General features: G+C 36.4%; 3 protein-coding genes across 3 annotated transcripts; 1 reads left to right on the top strand and 2 right to left on the bottom strand.

The window, feature by feature from the left end:
- Positions 1 to 671: 671 nt before the first annotated feature.
- LOC115453728 lies at positions 672 to 9,576 on the top strand (the record flags this gene model as incomplete). The annotated part of the gene is given in 4 exon segments (XM_037446079.1): positions 672 to 730; positions 733 to 839; positions 9,086 to 9,205; positions 9,332 to 9,576. Coding segments are annotated over 4 exon segments (478 nt in total), but the record flags the coding sequence as incomplete, so codon positions are not given.
- LOC119192253 (differentially expressed in FDCP 8 homolog) lies at positions 6,086 to 7,576 on the bottom strand. The gene has a single exon (XM_037446078.1). It carries the CDS (start codon positions 7,301 to 7,303, stop codon positions 6,086 to 6,088), a length of 1,218 nt encoding a protein of 405 aa, XP_037301975.1. The 5' UTR covers positions 7,304 to 7,576.
- An 8,019-nt stretch (positions 9,577 to 17,595) lies between the features above and the next one.
- Positions 17,596 to 20,214, bottom strand: LOC115453725 (putative mediator of RNA polymerase II transcription subunit 12). Its single transcript, XM_030182442.2, has 2 exons — positions 20,110 to 20,214; positions 17,596 to 19,300 (listed from the first exon to the last, which is right to left on the bottom strand). Exon 2 carries the CDS (start codon positions 18,379 to 18,381, stop codon positions 17,944 to 17,946), a length of 438 nt encoding a protein of 145 aa, XP_030038302.2. The 5' UTR covers positions 18,382 to 19,300; positions 20,110 to 20,214; the 3' UTR covers positions 17,596 to 17,943.
- Between the last annotated feature and the right edge of the window lie 2,224 nt (positions 20,215 to 22,438).

Here is a 22,438-nt window from a genome sequence, read left to right on the forward strand (position 1 = left end):
AAAATAACTATCAGGGGGTGATTAGGGATCGATACTGATGCCAAAATATGATTAGTAAAATTTTGTCTGTTTGTCTGTCCATCTCTATAACCGTTATAGAAACAAAAACTACTCGACGGATTTTAACGAAACTTGGTACAATTATTTTTATACTCCTGAGCTGGTTATAGTATACTTTTCATCACGCTACAATTAATAGGAGCAGAGCAGTGAAGGGAAATGTTGGGAAAACGGGAGAAGTTACTCCATTTTTTAAGCTTCCGTCGCGTGTGCAACCTTAATGGTTAAAAGTTCCTTCGATTTCACCAGGATTCCATCATCAGACCATACATTAAAAAACATCCCGACAAATTGAGCACTTCCTCCATTTTTGAAGTCCGAAATCCACGCGGGCGAAGCTGCGGGCGGAAGCTAGTTTGCAATATAATTGTTTACTTAGACGATAGCGGGACAACATCATTATTCTAGTTATATGAGTTTTATAAACAAGTTACTGAAGGCGATTTTGAAAAAAAATCTAGGACCAATCTGGAGATATATTCTTTCGAATAAATAAATATTTTTTGGACCCAGTTCTGTGGTAACAAATATAAAAACACGTCGAATTGATAACCTCCTACTTTTTGGAGTCGGTTAAAGCAATTCTACTAAATAAAATTTTTATCCATCAGTACAACGCCGAAGCCCAAGTCCCGCCGTCGGATCCCGCTGGTGACGTTCTTGCAGTCGCTGGGCGGCGCAAGCGGCGCCTGGACACCGACGGACAGTACCTGCAGCACATCGAGAGCGCGCTCATGACCTGCACCTACAGGGAGTCCTGCAGGTGTCTGGAGTGTCAGGTACGTTTTATTAACAGTGCTGCACCACCTGTGCCCAGACCCTGGAGGGACGCAAAAGTAACCACACCAGGACCAAGTTTTGGATTGTATGGGCACAGCTATAGAAGCTACGTACTATACTGGTGGTAGGTCTCTCATATGTGAGAGTCCGCCTGGGTAGGTACCACCGGAATGTATTTATGCCGCCAAGCAGCAGTGTATAGTCACTGTTGTGTTCCAGTTTGAAGGACATTGTAGCCAGATTATTACTGGATATAATAAGACTAACATGGCGAGCGCAGTGGAATACCAAACAATACATTGTAATTCAAAGTATTGGATGGTGTTTCTACTGTTCATGGGCGGTCGTATCGCTTACCATCAGGCGAATGGCAAGCATGTCTCGTTATTCAAAATAATCATAAAAACCTCGCACCGGTCGCATAAAAGGTTGGTAACGGCACTGGTAATATAATTACTGTATTAAATAGTATTAGTGTGTGATATAACGGCATACTTGGCAGAGTTCGGAGATCTAGTTAATTGATTGGTTCAGTGGCTGTTTTTGCGCGGTACGGTTACCTACCGCGTTGAGGTCTCGGGTCGAATCTCGGGTCTGGCAGTATGTGGTTATCTGTTCAGTACAAGCCTGGAGTCTGGAATTATGCTTAGTATGGTAACAGGCTCGTTTCCTATTACATGAGACGTTATATAGCTGGTCAGATTTAAGCGTGTTACATCCCTGCCTACTCCTGAAAAGGGGAAAAGGCGTGATGCTGTTTATTTGATGTCTTGTATATTATTACATACATACATAACATCACGCATTTATCCCCGAAGGGGTATGCAGAGGCGCAACTAGGGCACCCACTTTTCGCCAAGTATGTTCCGTCCCATGATGTGATAGGGGGCGAGCCTATCGCCATATCGGGCACAAATTCCAGACTCCGGGCTGATACTGAGCAGAAAAACCCAAATATCACTTTGCCCGACCCGGGATTCGAACCCAGGACCTCAGAGCGCTATTGTACCGGACATGCAATACAACTACGCCACCGAGGCAGTATATATATATTAGTATATATATTATTACAGAATGGATATATACCATCTGTGAGCTAGGCACCCGCTACACTGTCTACACTTTTGAGACATGCGTAACCCTATTTTGAGGATATATAAATGTCCATAGCCTATAATTAGGGCAAGCTTGACATGTGTGAAGTAAATTCTATTTGACAGTTAACGTATTAAACAACTCAAATAGATAGTACCTTGTCATTTTATTACCATACTATAGCTTTTGCTCGCGCCCGCGATATAAAAGTTTTCGAGCTACAGTTTTCCGTTATAAAAATCACGCTATATATTTTCCCGGGAGCCTATGTTCTTCCCAGGGTCTCAAACTGTCTCCATACCAAATTTCATCTAAATACGTTGGGTAGTTTTTGAGTTTAACACGTTCAGGCAGACATATGCAGCGGGGGACTTTGTTTTATAATATATTTTTGTAGAACTTTTAAGAGGAACAATCCCGTCATACATCATTGTTGCATAACTTTAACCGTTTACGTAGCGCACGCAACGGAAGCTCTCAAAAGTGATAAATTTTCTCCTTTTTTGCAACATGTTTCATTACTACTCCGCTCATGTTGGTCATAGCGTGATGATATATAGCCTATAGCACTTCAGGAACAAAGGGCATTCCAACGCAAAAATATTTTTTCAGTTCGAACCGATAGTTCCTGAGATTAGCCATTACTGCTCCGCTCCTATTGGTCAAAGCGTGATGATATAAAGTCTATAGCACTCCACAAACAAAGGGCTATCCAACACAACAATATTTTTTCAGCTCAAAATTTTAGATTAGCCATTACTGTTCCGCTCCTATTAGTCATAGCGTGATCATATGTAGCCTATAGCACTCCACAAATAAAGAGCTATTAAGCACAAAAATATTTTTTCAGTTCGAACCGGTAGTTCCTGAGATAAGCCATTATTGCTCCGCTCCTATTGGTTATAGCGTGATGATATATAGCCTATAGAACCCCACGAACAGAGGTCTATCCAACACAAAAAGAATTTTTCAATTCGAACCGGTAGTTCCTGAGATAAGCCATTACTGCTCCGCTCCTATTGGTTATAGCGTGATGATATATAGTCTATAGCACTCCACGAAGAAAGGGCTATCCAACACAAAAAGATTTTTCAGTTTGAGCCGGTAGTTCCTGAGATTAGCGCGTTCAAACAAACAAACAAACTCTTCAGCTTTATATAATAGTATAGATATTTGGGAGCATAGATTAGAGTGAGACTTTTGTATTTGGTCGGTTTATAAATGTATGTTACCAGTAGCATTTATTCAAAACTTGTGGAACGGGCCCTTAATCTCTTAACCCCCTCTGTAAACGTGACACATTCTAGACAAATCATACACTATCGTTCCTGTGGTATAATTCCATGGCACACAATGCATGCCGTTATGAATTACCGGAAACAATAACAGTGACATCACTCGTGACTAACTTAAAGTCGTCGGCGTCAGTTATTAAAACAAACATTACAATATTAAAGCTTACTTTTATTGCCAAATAAAACAATGAGCACCGAATCACAAAATCGATTTAAATAACATTTAACAATCGATGTTAGTCGAACAATTTTGATTTACAATAAACCTATACGATTAAGTCCGAGCGCACACTACCGATTCATCTAGTGATTTCTACACCTGACGTACAATGTAATCCAAATATAATGTCGGTAAAATATAATTTAAGCGGCGATAGCCTAGTTGGGTGTGGAACGGACTGCCAAGACGAATGTCCGCAGGTTCAAATCCCAAGGGCACACACCTCTGACTTTTCTAAAATCATGTGTGGATTCTTTGTGAATTTATCGTTCGCTTTAACGGTGAAGGAAAACATCGCAAGGAAACCTGCACATCTGAGAAGTTCTCTATAGGAATTTCGAAGGTGTGTGAAGTCTACCAATCCGCACTAGGCCAGCGTGGTGGACTAAGGCCTAATCCCTCTCAATAGTAGAGGAGGCCCATGTTCAGCAGTGGGCAAGTATTTAATACAGGGCTGATATTATTATTTATTATTATTATTATAATGTCGGTCAGCGATGTTGCGTCCTTCGATTGGAATTATGTCGGTCTATTAAAATTATAATAAATTAAAATTTTATTTTGTATAGATAAGTATTTATGGCGGTTAGACGTCGGATACAATGATGCTAACCAGAAAATGTAGTATGCGCCTTGATTTATTCACAAATAAAGCTTATAGCTAATATTTCAATCTTTAGATAACGTTTAACGGACGAACAACTACACATTTTGGCTCTGTATAGAAAAATATTATATCTGCAGTTATTCATCCGATAGAACTACTGATGATCGAAACTTTGGCCTTAATAAAATTAAATATAATACGAGGTGCACAAATATTTATATGTTAATATTTTTATGCTTATAATAATCTATAATCTTAATTTTATAATATACAATATGTCTTTAATGGCAATATATGTACTTTCCTTTGTGGGATTTTAATAGAGATGACTAACACATAATATACTTTATTATATCACATTGGATTCAAATCCTTTGTAATTTAAAAACCCAATGAAAGCATATTTAAGATCAGAGGATGTACAGACAACAAAGGTCATTACAGAAGATATCATCAGAATAAATAATTATTTCTTGAACAACCCATGCAATATAATATTATTTTTGTCCTCTCATGTATTATGCAATTGCAGAAAGAGATCGTAGGCAATACCAATATACACAGATTTCATGTTTCTAACTTACTTGCTCCCATTTTGTGTTAAAAAATGTACATTTATTTTATGTAAAAAATCTCTTTATATTGGCTAAAGTATCCTTTGTTCATTGTACCAAGTAAAGATATTACAACAGTTAAGCAGCAGACTAACTTTTGATTGACATGAGAAATTAAAAATAACTACAAACTAAAAATCTTTTCGTTGGGGATACTTTAATATATTGTTTAGTTTCTTTCCCTCATATCAATTTTATAAACATGAAAGAGTGTATTAAAGAATTTTAAATTATACGACAGAAACTCAAGAAAATTACAACCACAATTCAAAGCTTATTTTGGTCCATCAAGCCAGCCAATAAATTTTATTATATAAAATCAAAAATGCTTTTTAGGCGACAGGGTTGAGAAGAAACACGTCACGTCACGATTTTTTGCTATAAAGATCACTTATAAGTAATGTTAATATTCACAGTTATTATATAGTGTATTTGCAAAAAAAAAAATAACAATTGTATTTAAAAGCCCTTTTCTATGAAAAAAATATATTAAATTCAGATTAGTTTGATAGGTAGAGCTTAAGTTTCAAAATTAGTATTAATTTGAGGCTAGTTTACTAAATGAAATATTTAATTATTTTATATTAGCCTAAATGAGACTGAAGAAATGAAATGAAATTTAGATTTAGAGTATTACTCTTACCAGGGATCAAGTGATTACATATTTATGTTTCATGACAAAGACCATACAATGGAGCTGTGATCATTGTATATTTTAAATTAAATAAGTGATCCACTGTTCATAAATAAATATTATATATTTTTGCAAATTATCCAATTGGTTAGTAATTTAATTTTTTTAATTTAATTAGTTATATTTTAATGTATCTATTTTACTATTTATTGCCAAAGATTCTTTTTTAATTATTGATATAAATGTACTTAAACTTTTTTTAAAATATTTACAAAAAAAAATATTCTTTAAAACAGGTTCACTATGAAATAATACATTTTGATTTATGACCCAATGTGTGTGAGCATCAATACATATCGAAATTTTTAGTTGGCATTGTGGTAAATATTGGCTATTATATTATTACATAGCTGCCTGATTAAATAATAAAGAAAAACAAATTGTTGATGGCGTAACAATGTTTTTTTTTGGCTGATATTAATAATGTAATTTCAGGTCAAAACATTAATTAAAACTAAATTGGCATATACAGAAATTATGCCAGGTTATTTAAAATAAATTGTCAAATAAAACACCAATCATGATGATATGAAAAGGTATAAATCAAGGAAAATAATGCAGTTATAAACAATAGATCAGAAATGGGCAACTTTTTGCAATATAATGGAAAAAGCTAGTCAACAAACTTGTCAATATCATATTCTAATTGAGACAGTGTGGCTTACTTCAGAAGTCTGACTCTTGCGCGTCAAGCGTGCACACTTCATACAAATTTGGCTTTTACCGTAGCCAGCATCCTCTATGGTACAGAGAATTACATTTCTCGCACATCACTGCGCCACTGTCAAATGGGTATAAAACCTCATTATTTCCACATACTTCACACAAATAACCTTTGCCTGAACACAACTGACAGTTTGTTATGTGCGCTCGACATACTTCTGTCAGTTCAGTCAACTGTGTCTCGAGGGAGCCATCATTAATGGCTTGCAAGTGTGCCATACTGTACTTCTTGTTTACATCACCCAGCTGTACAAATAGTGGTGAAAGTAAAGTAGAGCCCTCTGCACACGCACATAAGTACCGTCTCATCCACTCCAAGTCCTTCCTCATTTTGTGTACCCACTCCAGCTCAGCTATGAAGCTGAATAATCTAGGGTTTATTCTCTCAACATCAATGTACGGTCTTGACCATGATAGTGTCAACATTTGGTATGCAATCCGTGACACATACCTCTTGTCCCAGTCCCAGTTATGGACAACTCTTGCTGGGATTGGAGATGGATCATTCCAGTGACACGTCCCACAAAAGTAAAGACCAGTATAGTCACACAAACGAGGCTCATTCCATGAGTCTTTGAATGTTAGTGCTGTTTGACATTCAACACACTTGTAGTCCTGAGCGGCCAGGCCTTTTTCAGGGCATATATTCATTTCAAACTCCCCTTTTTCTGTCATAACAACATGTGCACATATCCTGCAAATCTGGTCTACACATTTGTAGTGGCACAGATATCCACAGTCACTACACACATACGAGTTTTGCACTATACTCCAAATCACACCACTGCAGTGATCGCAATACTGTTTTCTGTTGCTTGGATTCATTTGTTGTTCGAAATGGTGACCTTTGATGGCGACCCGGAGCCTCGCCTGACCATCGTTCTCCTTTAAATCCTCTAGCCTTAATCTTAACTCAACTAAATATCTGACCAGCCATTTTCTTTCATCAGAACATTGAGTACTGTTTAAAATTAGTTCTTTGCACTGAATCACAGCTTTTTCTATGTCTTCGCGTGACGCGGAACTGTGAATTTTGAGTTTCTTGTTTGCTATTGACTTTGGGATGTAGGTGGAGTCGAGGCTCTCGTCTGCAGAAACGCAGCCGGACGTGGACGACGACGATGGACTCCCTGCCGTGCCATCCGACGTCCTTGGGCTGCAGCATATCAAACTGTTGCGATATTTAGGCGAGTCGTTCGCCAGCGCCGCGGCCATTGTTCGCGCTAACAGGATCTCCGCGCCACAAAACTATTGATATGTTTTTCACGCTCGATGTGCACTGAACATTTTACGTCTGAGATGTTTGTTCAGGCGGTCGTATACGCGGTTTGTTTTGCACGTGTATGTCAATAACGCATGTTTATAGAGTCTACGTGTTGTTTCCGCGTCGTATGGCCTTTGTTGTGTTTAAAATTAATTCGTTTTCGTAATCAACAATAATGTATCATCATTATTTTGACAAGTGACAGCACAGTGCATGACATTCCGTAAGATTTTGTTGTGGTGGTAGTACTGCCATCGACGTTTCATTATACGTTCTAAGTCAGAATAATCTGTGGTACACCAAAAAATACTAATAATTCAATATCATTTAGTTTTAGTAACACTGTTATCACGCGAATTAATTTTTTTAATAAATAGCGGAATAAAAAAAAGAGTTTTAATTGAATACATAGGCAAATTTTCTAAGTAAACTAAATATAAATAAATACAAGTTCAAACTTATATTACTTCAATTAATTTGAATAGGAACGTCTTGCGCAAGAATGCCAACATCAAGATAATCGTTTTAGCGGTAGCTAACTCGCAGAATATTCATTACCTTCATAAAGTGCACATCATGATTCAATGTTCGCACAAAAGCATTAATGGATGTTGAATATTGCAGTAATGTTTAACAGTAATTCTAGAGACTAGAGATAATTAATGCAGAAATGAGATCAGCCTCTATTTTGCTCTTGTTACCTACTTATCCTTGTTATATACCTACTTTGGCCTTTGGCCGGACACGTGTCTCTATAATCAGGTTCTAATTATCATTTTTTTGTTAAGTATTATAATGTTATTATTTTCCTTTTTTTAACTTAGCCTTTAAATTTTATTTTTGTAACAAACACTGAGAACCTAAATACAATATATGTAGTATGTGCTAGTGGCATTTTTAGCTTATTAAGTACATACTTCTTTATATTTAAATTTATAAATTTTATTAGGGTAGGTAATTTGCTCTGTCCGCCCTGTGGAATGGGGGCGTTTGGAGAATTCCACCACGGTATCCCCTGCCTGTCGTAAGAGGCGACTAATAGGTGCCACGAAGGGGGTCGTCGGCGGGCAGCAGGGGGCTGTTAGGGGGGGGGGGGGGTTAGGGACTCGGCCCGGCGGTCGCCTGAAGGTCACCATCAAACCCGGGCGGCTCAACGCCGGGCCGTAAGGCACGGTTACCCCAGCATAACCGCTCAGTCGCCCCCCACGTAGGCTGGGCGGTAGTAATAAGGCACTTTCTCCGCGAAAACAAAAAAAAAAATGAAATTTGCTCTGTACTAGAGTAAGCAGATGTTTTATCAAATACTTATCATCAACATTCTGCAAGCTTTGCTATCATATTTTTATATTATTTCATTGAGTTTATTGCCACTTAACGAGGAGAATTCCAGACTCCGTGTTGATAGGTAGTAGTTACTCAACAGAAAAACCCAATATTCAGTTGTGTAACATGGGTTAGGTACTGCTGCCCAGGACGGACTCAAAATTTGCATCCCCTCCCTCCGCACCAGCCTCCAATACTAAGAATACAATTTTAAAAAAATTAAGGTTTTTTACGCATTTTCCTGCTCCCCTAAACGTACCAAGCGTGGGGTTGGCCCGCCCTCCGACCTAACTAAGCTACGCCACTGATCACATTACCTGACAACGTACAATACATTATTATTCAATCTAAGCTACACTGACATAATATGTCAATAGTAATGTCCGTTTGAATTGAAGTAATTGTTTCAGAGTCGCTATTTCGAATGCGACGAGGACTCTGATGATTACAACTCGGACGACAGCGACTACACGCCGCGCTACGTGCCGCAGGTCGAGGAGCCAGAAGACCACAGCTATGAGGATGATGAGGTTATCATCAGTTTCAAGTTTATTAATGTCAAGTATCATCCTATTGGTCTACTAGCCGGACTTTTGTCAACCGTGGAGTCTCAACTCCGTGTCATTTCTTTTTACCGATAAAAATACTTTATTCAGGTATTCGTCGACTCTGTGCCAGGGGACAACACGTCCACGGATTTGTTGCTGGATAAGGAGAAGATGTCCATATCGTCGGAGGAACCTGAGGAGTCGGAGGAGGAGAGGAACCTGAACTTGGAGGTGGCGGCAGGCACTCCCGTGCTGCTCAACTACCTTCTCACACACCCCATCACTTGCACTATACAGTAAATGCAGTAAGAAAAATGGCGGGCAGTGTCAACCTCTTTGGTATTAATGGCGGGAAAATATAAAAAAAATATAGATATCTGTTAAATATTATTTAGAGATTATGCGCAATATATTTAAAAGTAGCAGAAAAGCATTGTTTGCAGAATAATTCATATGAAGATTTATATTTATGTAAGTAACGAATTATGTACTTATAGCAAGTTGTGCTTAGTAGGTATAGTTAGACAAACTCAAAACTTTATTTATTTACCTATAAGTAGTGTACAATTGACTTGCGACCTGCTATTATTATAATTTATAGTTTAGATAACGTTTCGTATGTTACGAGCATCTTTTTATAAAAATAAGTTTTTTTTTTATTTATACGCAGAACTTTAATATGACCATATTTCGAAATAGGACTAGTTTTCGGATTTTATTGCGAATTTTCGTGTTAAATTTTTTCCCTATTTCGACGTCCAACACCTCAGTCCGCTCGGTGACCATGAAGGCTGTAAAACGAAACGAAGGAAGAAAATAAAAATAGAAAACACCGCGATAAAATCCGAAATACAGTTTTATTTAGATGTAACATTCGCGTGAACATAAGAAATCACTATTTTATTTTTCGTCTCACATGTGTATGAAAATAAAAACTGTTATATTTCAAAACTAACAAAGTTAAAGCTACCATTCATTCACAAATTCTTTAAAGTCCGGAATTGACATACCTTTGTTTAATTCACGAGAGAGAATTATAATGCATTTAATCATAATATTAACACAGTCTACAATAAGTCAAGCCGGGTAATTAAGGTTATAGCTTAAGGTCCATTTTTCATACATTTTGTTTCACCTTTAATCTGGGTAACTAAACAAGTAAGTATTGGCAATTATTTCGTCGTATTAAATTTTAAAGGCCGAAATATCCATGCATATTAATTATTTTTACGTTTTTCTTTCAACTGCGAGAACTAATCACTAACTAGACGTGAATTTAAATTCTTTACTTGTCAATACTTGTTTAGTTACCCAGATTAAAGGTGAAACAAAATGTATGAAAATGGACCTTAAGCTATAACCTTAAGGAGTTTAGCGCAATTTTGAATAAATATTTTTTTGTTTTCACATAAGTAATTAATTTGTCAATCATACGCAATCTCTGTAATAATCCAGTATTGACGATTTCAGCTAAGATTTTTTTTTAAATATATTCTTTAATAATAATAAAATTCCATCATTACGTATTTTTGAACCTTTATACATATTGATAATACGTTATTTAAAAAATCAGGTTTATTCATGAAATAAAATGCTGTTCAGAGATACCTAAAGTGACTAAAATTATTTTTGTTAGCTTTATTATAAAAATATATAGATTTTAATCGTTTATTTCATTAGCACGTACTCCTATATAGTTTTTGGTGGTAAATATTGCTGTAGGGGTCACTTCACAAATACTAAGGTACTAAGACGGTATAGTTATAATCTATATCTATCTATATCTATCTATACTTATAATAAATCTGTAGAGAGGTCAATTCTGTACATGAAATATATTTCCAAAATAACTATCAGGGGGTGATTAGGGATCGATACTGATGCCAAAAATGCAATTTGTGAAATTTTTGTCTGTCTGTCTGTCTGTCTGTCCGTCTGTCTGTCTGTCTGTCTGTCTGTCTGTCTGTCTGTCTGTCTGTCTGTCTGTATAACCGTTATAGAAACAAAAACTACTCGACGGATTTTAACGAAACTTGGTACAATTATTTGTCATACTCCTGTGCTGGTTATAGTATACTTTTCATCACGCTACAATTAATAGGAGCAGAGCAGTGAAGGGAAATGATGGGAAAACGGGAGAAGTTACTCCATTTTGTAAGCTTCCGTCGCGTGTGCAAGCTTAATGGTTAAAGCTACACAGAAATCATGTATGACGGAAATGTTCTCCTTAAAATTATGTAAAAATATCCCACCACAGCATATGTCTATCTTTTATGGTTGACTCACAATAACACGTGTAACTCCCGATAGCTTAGCAGTCCGAAGCATTCTCATTATATTTGTCTACTCTTACGTTTATAACACTCTCAGTCATCCCTAATTATAAAAGTTAACATTATTAAATATTCCATAAAAAAGAATCATAGAAATCGGTATAGAAACACCAAAGTTATACATGAAATCTATATCTATACTTATAATAAATCTGTAGAGAGGTCAATTCTGTACATGAAATATATTTCCAAAATAACTATCAGGGGGTGATTAGGGATCAATACTGATGCCAAAAATGCAATTTGTGAAATTTTTGTCTGTCTGTCTGTCTGTCTGTCCGTCTGTCTGTCTGTCTGTCTGTCTGTCTGTCTGTCTGTCTGTCTGTCTGTCTGTCTGTCTGTATAACCGTTATAGAAACAAAAACTACTCGACGGATTTTAACGAAACTTGGTACAATTATTTGTCATACTCCTGTGCTGGTTATAGTGTACTTTTCATCACGCTACAATTAATAGGAACAGAGCAGTGAAGGGAAATGTTGGGAAAACGGGAGAAGTTACTCCATTTTTAAGCTTCCGTCGCGTGTGCAACCATAATGGTTAAAGCTACACAGAAATCATGTATGACGGAAATGTTCTCCTTAAAATTATGTAAAAAATATCCCACCACAGCATATGTCTATCTTTTATGGTTGACTCACAATAACACCTGTAACTCCCGATAGCTTAGCAGTCCGAAGCATTCTCATTATATTAGTCTACTCTTACGTTTATAACACTCTCAGTCATCCCTAATTATAAAAGTTAACATTATTAAATATTCCATAAAAAAGAATCATAGAAATCGGTATAGAAACACCAAAGTTATACATGAAATACGCTAATAATAAGCCATCATGCGTGAATACTGAATCATTCTATAAGGATTATTTTTGTATATATATAAGGTCGCGAACGCACACGCAGGCGGCTTGCTTGGCACCTAGAGGCTAGCGAATCACCTAGCGAGTAGCTTCGTAAAACGAACATTCTCGAACGTTCGCGACCGGTTCCATTTTTGAAGTCCGAAATCCACGCGGGCGAAGCTGCGAGCGGAAGCTAGTCATTAATATTTAAATGTACTATCAAGATTCAAAAGAAATTCCTTTTCAGCGATATCAAAGTATTATTAATATAGTTATAATTATTCTTATTAATATCAGATTAGCTTGAATGTAATTAATAATAATATATAATATGTTGTCGCATCGTTTTTAAGAGATTTAGGTATATATTTGTGATCTCACCTATAATATTTAAGTATGTTGTGCGCCTTTGAGCGATATTGATAACTTTTGTGGAAGTTTAAGTCCTATTCCAATGTATGAAAATCACAGATGTTTTAAAATATATTTACGCTTCAATATTTATATTTTTTTTTTATTTGAGACAAAAAATAATAATAATTTTAATAACCTTTATAATTTAATAGTAGTGTAAATAGAAATAGATTGTAGTTTGAGAGAACATACTGTAATATATATTTAATAACGTTACATTATTCTTTTGTACAGCGATCTTGAAATTCGTTCCCAAAATATTTTGGGTACGAATTTCAAATCGAAAAATGCTTTTGAATTGAAAAAACGTGTATATCGAATATGCGGCTAACCTTTCCTATTTATTATAATATGCTAAAATAACGAGAGTTTAATGTTTTATGAACTGGTCTTTAGCTATGGCCCTGATATATAATAAAAAAATATAATAGACACTGTAAGCTCATTCTGCAAATGTCGGACCATAAAAAATAAATAAATAAAAAAAAAATTAGAGAAATATTGTAACTTTGTCTTTTCGGATGACGACGAAGCTTTCGAAGTCTTCGAAACTTCGGGAGAAAAATATAAAAAAACGCGATAAAATCGGGAAATAAGTTTGATTACAAAAAAAACTAATATGTTAGCAATCTCTTCGATGTTTAGATCTTAAAATACATTTTGGCCTAATTTATTATAAGCTATTGTCAGCAATTTCGTCCGTAGATACCAGTTCCTTTTAGATACCAGATAAAAAATTTATAGAAATATAATACTAAGAATATATTGTAGGTAAGTATATGTCTAGATTCGAAAAATAAGCTTTCTCTCGAACCAAGGATAAAAAGTCATGAATGTTATAATTAATAGCGAAATGTCAACTGCTGCATTAAAGTATTGTCAATTTGTCGGTTTTCGGATATTTGGGTCTCGTGGCGAATCAACGTGGGCTGATGGTCCACCGGTACACTGTTCGCTATCAATATGCACAAAAGGAGACGTTATATTGGGATGATAACGGAGATCATTTTAACCCTTTTTTTAATCTGATTACGTTTGTTACGCCCGAATACTGAAACGCTACTCAACCAACCAACTTGTCTGAGGCCTACTTAAATTTAACAGGCTACTTAATTTAAATGGCATTCTCAAACGTACATTAAAAGATTTTACGGAAAACTCAGTTGAGGAGCAGTTAATTTGCTATAGATTATAAAAAGTTTGTTTTCGTTTACATAATTTTAATAAAATGATATTTATGTGTCGTTTCACGCAGCATAATTTATGAAACATAAAAAATCAAATAACGTAATACGCAGTTTAATTAAAAATGATTTTAATTATTAAATTCTCAACATTGATGTAGTAAATACATTCCAACTTATTTATACTTGCCATTTGGCAGCATGATCAGTAATGACATTAGTCACTTTAGAAAAAAACTTCTGTATCTGTCAAATTTTCGTCAACAATTAAGTAAATCGTAGTGATTATTTTCTCTTTGTTAACAACATAATTCTTATTTCGTGTCTTACCACAGAAGTTTCTATTTTGTAATTATATAATCAATGCAGTCTGCAAAAAACAAAACCCAAAAAATTGGTTGAAATGATACCTAAATAGAAAAACAAGAACTGCTGGATATAGTGAAAAAGTAAGTATTGGATTTATTTGGAGGCCCATTGAATTAAGAAAAAAGGGCATTGCTCGATGCGGGCTGCTTCCGACATTCAATCTGGAAATTTTTGCGGGAGGCCTTTGTTCAGCAATGGATATCATGTGGCTGATATTTTTTTTTGTTAAATAATTTTTAAAAATATATTTGTTTTATTGGCAGCTCTCGTGAGGAACACAAGCAGTGAGCTGAGGGCGAGTAGCCGGCTGTGAAGTGAGAGGCCGTGGGTTCTCTTGTATGATATATATAATCAATCAATCAATCAATAATTTATTCAAGAAATAGACTTCTGCAAGCATCTTCTATATATATGTACTATGTGTAGCAAAATGTCTGTAATAAAATTTTATATGTCTGATATATAAGAATTACAATTAAAAAATATAATAATTACAATATAGTTTCTTCTTGCTTCTCTAATAAATATTTCTTCATTCAGACATGTTCAGACTTTCAATAAAATTAAATTCCCTTAAAATTGTTACATACACACATAATAAAGCTAATCATCCTAGAAGGGGTAGGCAGAGGCAGAACTAGTTCCATGATATGAGCTCAGGCACAACTAGTTCCATGATATGAGTACAATATGATGTACCATATTGTACTCATATCTATATATATGTACTATGTGTAGCAAAATGTCTGTAATGTAATGTTTATATCTCTGATATATAAGAATTACAATTAAAAAATATAATAATTACAATAAAGTTTCTTCTTGCTTCTCTAATAATTATTTCTTCATTCAGACATGTTGACTTTCAATAAAATTTATTTCCCTTAAAACTGTTACATACACACATAATAAAGCTAATCATCCTAGAAGGGGTAGGCAGAGGCACAACTAGTTCCATGATATAAGCACAGGCACAACTAGTGCCATAATATTAGTACACCATGATGTACCCAGATGACCCTTTGATAGGTGCTTGTGGTAAAGAAACGAAGGGCAATAAATATCTGGTATTTCTTTTTATGACCGGCTAGGCTGGATCAATATCCAGTTTAAATCAATATGATGAATGAACATTGCTGAAATGACAATTCCTGAATTAAAAAGCATAATATAGGACAATTCCTGAATTAATGAACATAAATACTCTTCGAAAGTGTCTAATTTCTCTCGATTTCTTCGATTGACCCTATATTCTTCTTCAGACAGTGATGATAGTGAAGAAAAGACATTTTATTAAATCGAAAGAGAATATAATAACAACTAACACAACAATAAATATTTTACCGTAAAGATTTGAGAGTAGTCGCAAGCACTCTCAAATTAATCTCAATTAACAGCCATATAAGGCGGCCTTAAATAGCTGTCAAACTTTAAGCAGGGTTTGTGAATACCGTTTGAATCAATAAGCGGACCTTAAACCTTCGTCGCCTTAAATTTAAGGTTAGGAAATAAGTGACGTTTCAGTATACCAATTTCAAAGATAACGAATGCTTAAATCCGTGAGGCCATCTTAAATATCTAAGTGGCGTTTGAGTATTCGGGCGTTAGACTGGCAATAGCCGGCTTATACACACACCGGACTTGAGTGAACGTTTTAGGTGCTCGCAACCCTTGAAAACTGAGCTACCATGCTGAGGGCAGCCTACTTAAGGGGTTACGAGCCTCGGCTCAGGAGGGTCACTGGGAGAGGCTGAGACATCATTATGGATGCGCGTAGTCGTAGCGAACTAATAATCTAATCATTATTACTGTACTCGTCGGCACGCGGATCGAAACCATGAGGTTTGGGTGGTATCATTTTAAACCTATTATTTGTGTTGGAGATTTTCGAAAATATACTGGAAAACTACAATATATTCAAAAAATATAAGTACGGTAAAAAGAAGGTACTGGTTTTAATGGGAAATAAGGTTACAGAAAAAACTGAATAAATTATATTTAAATTTTATATTTTCGTCAATCACTTGAAAGGCTTACGTGACAGTCACCTACAACCATAAACTGCATAAATGACATAGATAAATATTAAACACGAAGGTTTCTAATAAGATAAATACAAAATAATATAGATTAATTATTTGTACTTTAATATTGAAATTCCAACAGTTTTTTCGATACAATATTAGTTGAATTAATAGAAACAGTTTTTCACTATTGGTAAGGTATGATGCAGAGAATTTTTTTTTGTTCGAAGCTACGCTACGTTTCATATTTGCGAGTCCGTGGCTACATGGAATCTTTGTCATTATTATCTTTGGAGTTAATATCTAGTGTACTATGGTATTAAACATTTATTTGTCAAAGAAGACAATGCTTGTGATGACTAGCATTTAAGATTCAGGTTCGTTCACACGTATCACACTACATTGCAGCTACAATACTTAATCCAGTAATGGTTATGTTGTAGTCGAGATCTTTGATAGTATAATTTGTATGAAAATGTAAATCATATTGTTTCGAATTCCATCGTGCTGCGATATCGACCACTTTGCGCACATAATTATTCCCTGCGATGTGGTGTAGTTATGACATGTTTGAGTGGTTCGTGATCGTAAAAAATATATTATTGTAAATGCTTATTCACTCCCACATAATTAAAAGCATAGAATATTAATTAGAATTTTTATTCCTTCCAAAATTTGTTACAAAAAGCAGTGTGGCAAAGTATTTGAACATTAAGCCTGGTTTATACAATAAATGTTTCTCGTATGCTATAAGCGAGAATAAAACAAAAACTAGTTTGAGAAACACCGTCACTCTCGAATCATTTGGAAATCGAGTGGAACACTAGAAACCTCATTCAACAATACCAGAAGCGCAATTGACTATTTTCAGTACTTAAACATAGGAAAAATGCTCCATATTATAAACTACGCAATATATTGATAGTTATGGATACAGCTACGTTTAGATATTAAATGCTCCCACACAAGTAAAAATGTATAACAAGTACTATAACATGTTACAAAACATAATATCGTACATATCATAACAGTTCCAATTTCCGACAAGGCAAGTCATGTATAAAATCGAAGATTATTCGCTTGTTGGGGTGGCATTATTTTTTTATTTCACATAAAAGGAAAGCTGTTCTTGCTGGATACCTCACTATCGTCCGGTAAATGTTGTTGTAATTTGCAATTGCGTTGCGGAAATGTTTTAAAACATTTTCTAGCGCACGGGTGAAGCAGCTCAGTTTATTTAGCTTACGATTAAATTCACCTGATACTACAAAACTTTAAACTGATATCATTACTACAAAAAAATATCTAATATACATAATATTACATTACGAATGGCGAATTATTGTTCAAAGGTGTAATTTTATATAGCAGATAACAATTTACTTCTAAACCTAGGTAGGGGATGCATCAATGGTGCCCGTGGGCACATAATTTCTTGGATGGCTCTACGATTGATTCATGCTTTTTTTCTTTGATGTCACCGGATTTGTTTCTTGCTAAGGCAATAGCAATTGCTCTGGCGTTGCCGCCACTTACCGGCGCCACTCTTTGCTAACGCAATAGCGCCTGCACCGGCGCCTCCATTTCCGCTAGATGCGCCTGAAGCAGCACCTGCTGCAGCTGCCCCATTTCCACCAGATGCGGCTGAACTAGCGCCTGCTGCAGCGGCTCCATTTCCACTAGATGCGACTGAACCAGCGCCTGCTCCAGCGGCTCCGTTTCCGCTAGATGCGGCCGAACTAGCGCCTGCTGCAGCGGCTCCGTTTCCGCTAGATGCGACCGAACTAGCGCCTGCTGCAGCTGCTCCATTTCCGCTAGATGCGGCCGAGCTAGCGCCTGCTGCAGCGGCTCCATTTCCGCTAGATGCGACTGATCCCGCACCTGCTGCTGCGGCTCCATTTCCGCTAGATGCGGCTGATCCCGCACTGGCTGCTGCGGCTCCATTTCCGCTAGATGCGGCTGAACTTGCACCTGCTGCTGCGGCTCCATTTCCACCAGATGCGCTTGATACAGCACCTGCTACTGCTTTTCCATTACCGCTAGATGCGGCTGAACCAGCGCCTGCCACTGCCTTTCCATTTCCACCAGATGCGCTTGAAAGAGCACCCGCTGCTGCCTTTCCATTTCCACCGGAAGCGCTTGAAAGAGCACCCGCTGCTGCTTTTCCATTTCCACCAGATGCGCTTGAAAGAGCACCCGCTGCTGCTTTTCCATTTCCACCAGATGCGCTTGAAAGAGCACCCGCTGCTGCCTTTCCATTTCCACCAGATGCGCTTGAAAGAGCACCCGCTGCTGCTTTTCCATTTCCACCAGATGCGCTTGAAAGAGCACCCGCTGTTGCCTTTCCATTTCCACCAGATGCGCTTGAAAGAGCACCCGCTGCTGCCTTTCCATTTCCACCAGATGCGCTTGAAAGAGCACCCGATACTGCCTTTCCATTTCCGCCAGATGCGCTTGAAAGAGCACCCGCTAATGCTCTTCCATTGCCGCTAGATGCGCCTGAAATAGCGCCTGCCATTGTTTTTCCATTTACGCTAATAGCGCCTGATATAGCACCCGCTACTGCTCTTCCATTTCCGCTAGATGCGCTGGAAATAGCGCCTGCCATTGCTCTTGCATGTCCGCTAGATGCGCCTGACCCACCACCTACACCACCAGATCCACCATCTTTGTCATAAGATCCACGAGTTGGTCCGGCACCATCATTTGTTGTTTCATGAGATCTGTCATTATCGGAAGCACCAGGTCGGTTCCAGTATCTCCGACGTATTAAACCAGGACGGACGCGATCACGATTACCACGCCAGCCGTGTCTGCCATGATGGTACCTTTTACAAGGATTGTATCTTCTGTATCCGTCCGGTGCCGCTTGAGCAATGGCTACCAGAAGTACCATCAGTCCCAGTATCTGCACAAATTAAGATTGTGACGAAAATATGATTGTGTTTAAAAAAAAACGTTATAAGTAGTATAATATAGAATGGCGGTACTGGTGAAGGTAATGTTTATACTTAACCGTGAAGATAGTCAAATCAAAGATAAATAGTAGACCTTAAATAATTATGGTAAAGATACTTTCTAGTTGTCCAATAAGGAAGTAGTTCGCCGTCAGTAGATAAATAATTTCAAGACGCTAAAATGTTAACAAAGGAATATGAAAGACTGAATTATCTAAGCGTCTTAACCGATTACGTTGAAATATGGTATGATATATTCTTAAAATATTGTTATCGTTAATTTTGATAATGACTATTAAATTATAAATAATATTTTTTACCCTAACGAAGGTATGCCGAGAGGGGTGAGAAGTTAAAACTCGAAGTCGATTGTTATCGAGATAATTCCGAAACTCGGGACTGAAAACGAGGCACCTGCACAATAATCCAGTAACCGCTAGGAGGCGGTGTGTCGACTATTGATATAAATATTCATTGAGACCTGCGAAGTGTGAGCCACGGATATCGAACCCCTACAAGGGATAACTACAGGGGAATTTTTCAATTGGCCGTGGGAGACGAAATTTGAAACTATGAGAAATAGTCAAAAATACTCGAGAAGTTTCAGGCCCGATTTTTATTTAAAAAAATGCCGTATCGTATTGGATTTGCGATAAATGAATAACTTGCGATATATCGAACCTATGGAATACTAGGACGTTACCGAAATAAGCAGTCTTATTCCTTAGTAAGAGAGTAGGTATTTTAAATATTAACTTACCAAAGTGAGTTTCATGATGAAGATGGTTTAACTACGATCGAGTGATGTGTGATTGCTTCAACTGATGTCGAGCTTTATATATTGTATTGGAACTATACATTAAATATTAGACAAATATTTTTATTTACATTATAAATGTTAATTAAAAATATGCACTGGCATAAATCAACAGACTATAATGTCATAGAATAATATATTAATTTACATTCGCTAATAAAACATCTGTGTATACTTTCTTTTAGGGTTCTCAGAGGAGTAAACTTGTAATTTTTGAGAGGAAGAGGCACTTTGTCGAAGGGATAAAACAGTGAGGTAAATACATAGTCACGTACTTATAAGTGCCAAAGATACACCTGCACGTGGAAATGATGCGAGTACCCCATCGACCTTAGATAGCTACGCTAAAGAGAGACAAACTTTGATCATAGACTTAACATGTCCAATACCGATTATATTACTTGTACCGTCTGCTACGTACTGTATTTTCGTTATGTGAGTAGTTTTTTCATGCGGCTCTGCCCACGTGATCTTGGCATACATGACATACTGCTACGAGTCAAAACGCCTCTGGAAATTCTTGCGCAATGAATTCTGGAAGAATTTGCTAGTCGAAACAGCTTTATAAAAATAGCCAAGTTACCATTATAGGAAATTAGATTTTCCTGCAATGAGTTTTATATTATGTTATTAAATTGTTTCTATTTAGGGGGAAATTTTTCTATTTTCACGTACAATAATTAATATTGCTTATTCGTGAGTCATCAAGACTTCATAGAAAGTAAATACCATAAGATGATTTTTCTTATGTTTATGGTTTTAGTGTCTGAAAATTATTTGTTAGCACAGCTTGGAAGTTTTGTTTATTTATGGTAAATATTTATTATTTGGTAAATATATTCAATAAATAAATAGAAAACATGAAAGCGATCACATAAAAGTACTTTTCGGTCACGACATAGTACATTGCACCTGATTTTTATTTTGTACCTACAGTATTCCAAATAGTAATAGAGTATATTATGGTAGCCCACAGATTATCATTCCGCCTTGGTCAAACCAGTGGTGTAGGGAACCAAGGGTCAGTTACAAAGAGTCCGCCGATATAGCATCTGAAATACGTTAATCCGATGCAAGGACCCAGGCGGGCGGAAAATTTTGGAAGCCAAAATGCTTAGTTAGATTTCACAGGATAGTGGCCTAAAAAACCGGTCACTGGTCAGTCACGGACCCCCTGCCCTCCGGAGTGTCGCCTAGTCCTACGGTAGTTATGCCCCAGGGTCTAACCAATTGTCAGTAATTTGAACTCAAATCAGTTATGGTCACTTACCTACCGCGTTCGAAATTAAGAGGATGAATATAAACAAAGAAAAAAAAACACATGTAAAAAATAAACATTCTATTCATCATGCAACAATAAATAATACAGTCATACAAACGGAATGATTAACATAAATTCATAGATGGCGTTAAAATGGAATTCATTATAATTTAATTAACAATAAATTAACCACTCCCCTCTTCAGAGTAAATGATATCTAAATGTGATGTTATTGCTCTTTGTCGACGGTCAGCACAATCACACCTCAATTGTTTCTGAATATATCGTTTAATGGACTCTATATTGGAGGAACAAAAGATATATCGTTCGTTCAATATGGCGTCAAACATGAGCAGGCAAACTATTAGGGCACAGTTTAGGGTAATATATTTTCGCGCCCACGTTAAAGTTTACACCACCATGAGGTTAGGAATTATAGAAAGCATAAATAAGCAAGATACAGTCTTATGAGGGTTTATCTAATATTTTTCTATATAAAATCTCAATGGTATAAAACTGGTATGTTGTAAAACCAACACTTCAACTTGCTCCACATTCTGGAATAAAATTACAGAGATAGCTTCCACTTACGGGTCCTATGAACTTTAATATGCATGTGGATCTTTTTGTAACACAAACGTTGTTTATACAAGACGTAAATAATTATCAAATGTAGTCAATAAATCTTTATCATATTAAATGAGAAGCAAAGATTGTAATCCTTTGCCAATTATTAAAACTTTTTATGAGTCCAAGTTTTGTTATAGAGATTTACAGCTATGGTTGGTCGCTTTCGTATTCTGCAACATCTTCTGGGCAATAGTTTCATTCTGGATTATCGGGTTGTTGGAATTTTTCATGTAGAGCTCCTGTAACAAAAGTATACGTAGTATTACTTACCGACGATTTCAACCGACCCCGTCCTTTTTTCGATCGTAAAATGAACCAATCAGAACAAAGGATTTTTGATGTACCGTTAAATGACTTATATGATTGGTTTTATTCACGGAT

Source organism: Manduca sexta, unplaced genomic scaffold (assembly GCF_014839805.1).
Source record: "Manduca sexta isolate Smith_Timp_Sample1 unplaced genomic scaffold, JHU_Msex_v1.0 HiC_scaffold_2527, whole genome shotgun sequence".
Taxonomy (NCBI): Eukaryota; Metazoa; Arthropoda; class Insecta; order Lepidoptera; family Sphingidae; genus Manduca; species Manduca sexta.

Bases quoted from the DNA above. Each gene is read 5' to 3' on its own strand.
- LOC115453725 (XM_030182442.2), bottom strand. From the start codon at position 18,381: ATGGAGCCGCAGCAGCAGGTGCAAGTTCAGCCGCATCTAGCGGAAATG.
- LOC119192253 (XM_037446078.1), bottom strand. From the start codon at position 7,303: ATGGCCGCGGCGCTGGCGAACGACTCGCCTAAATATCGCAACAGTTTG.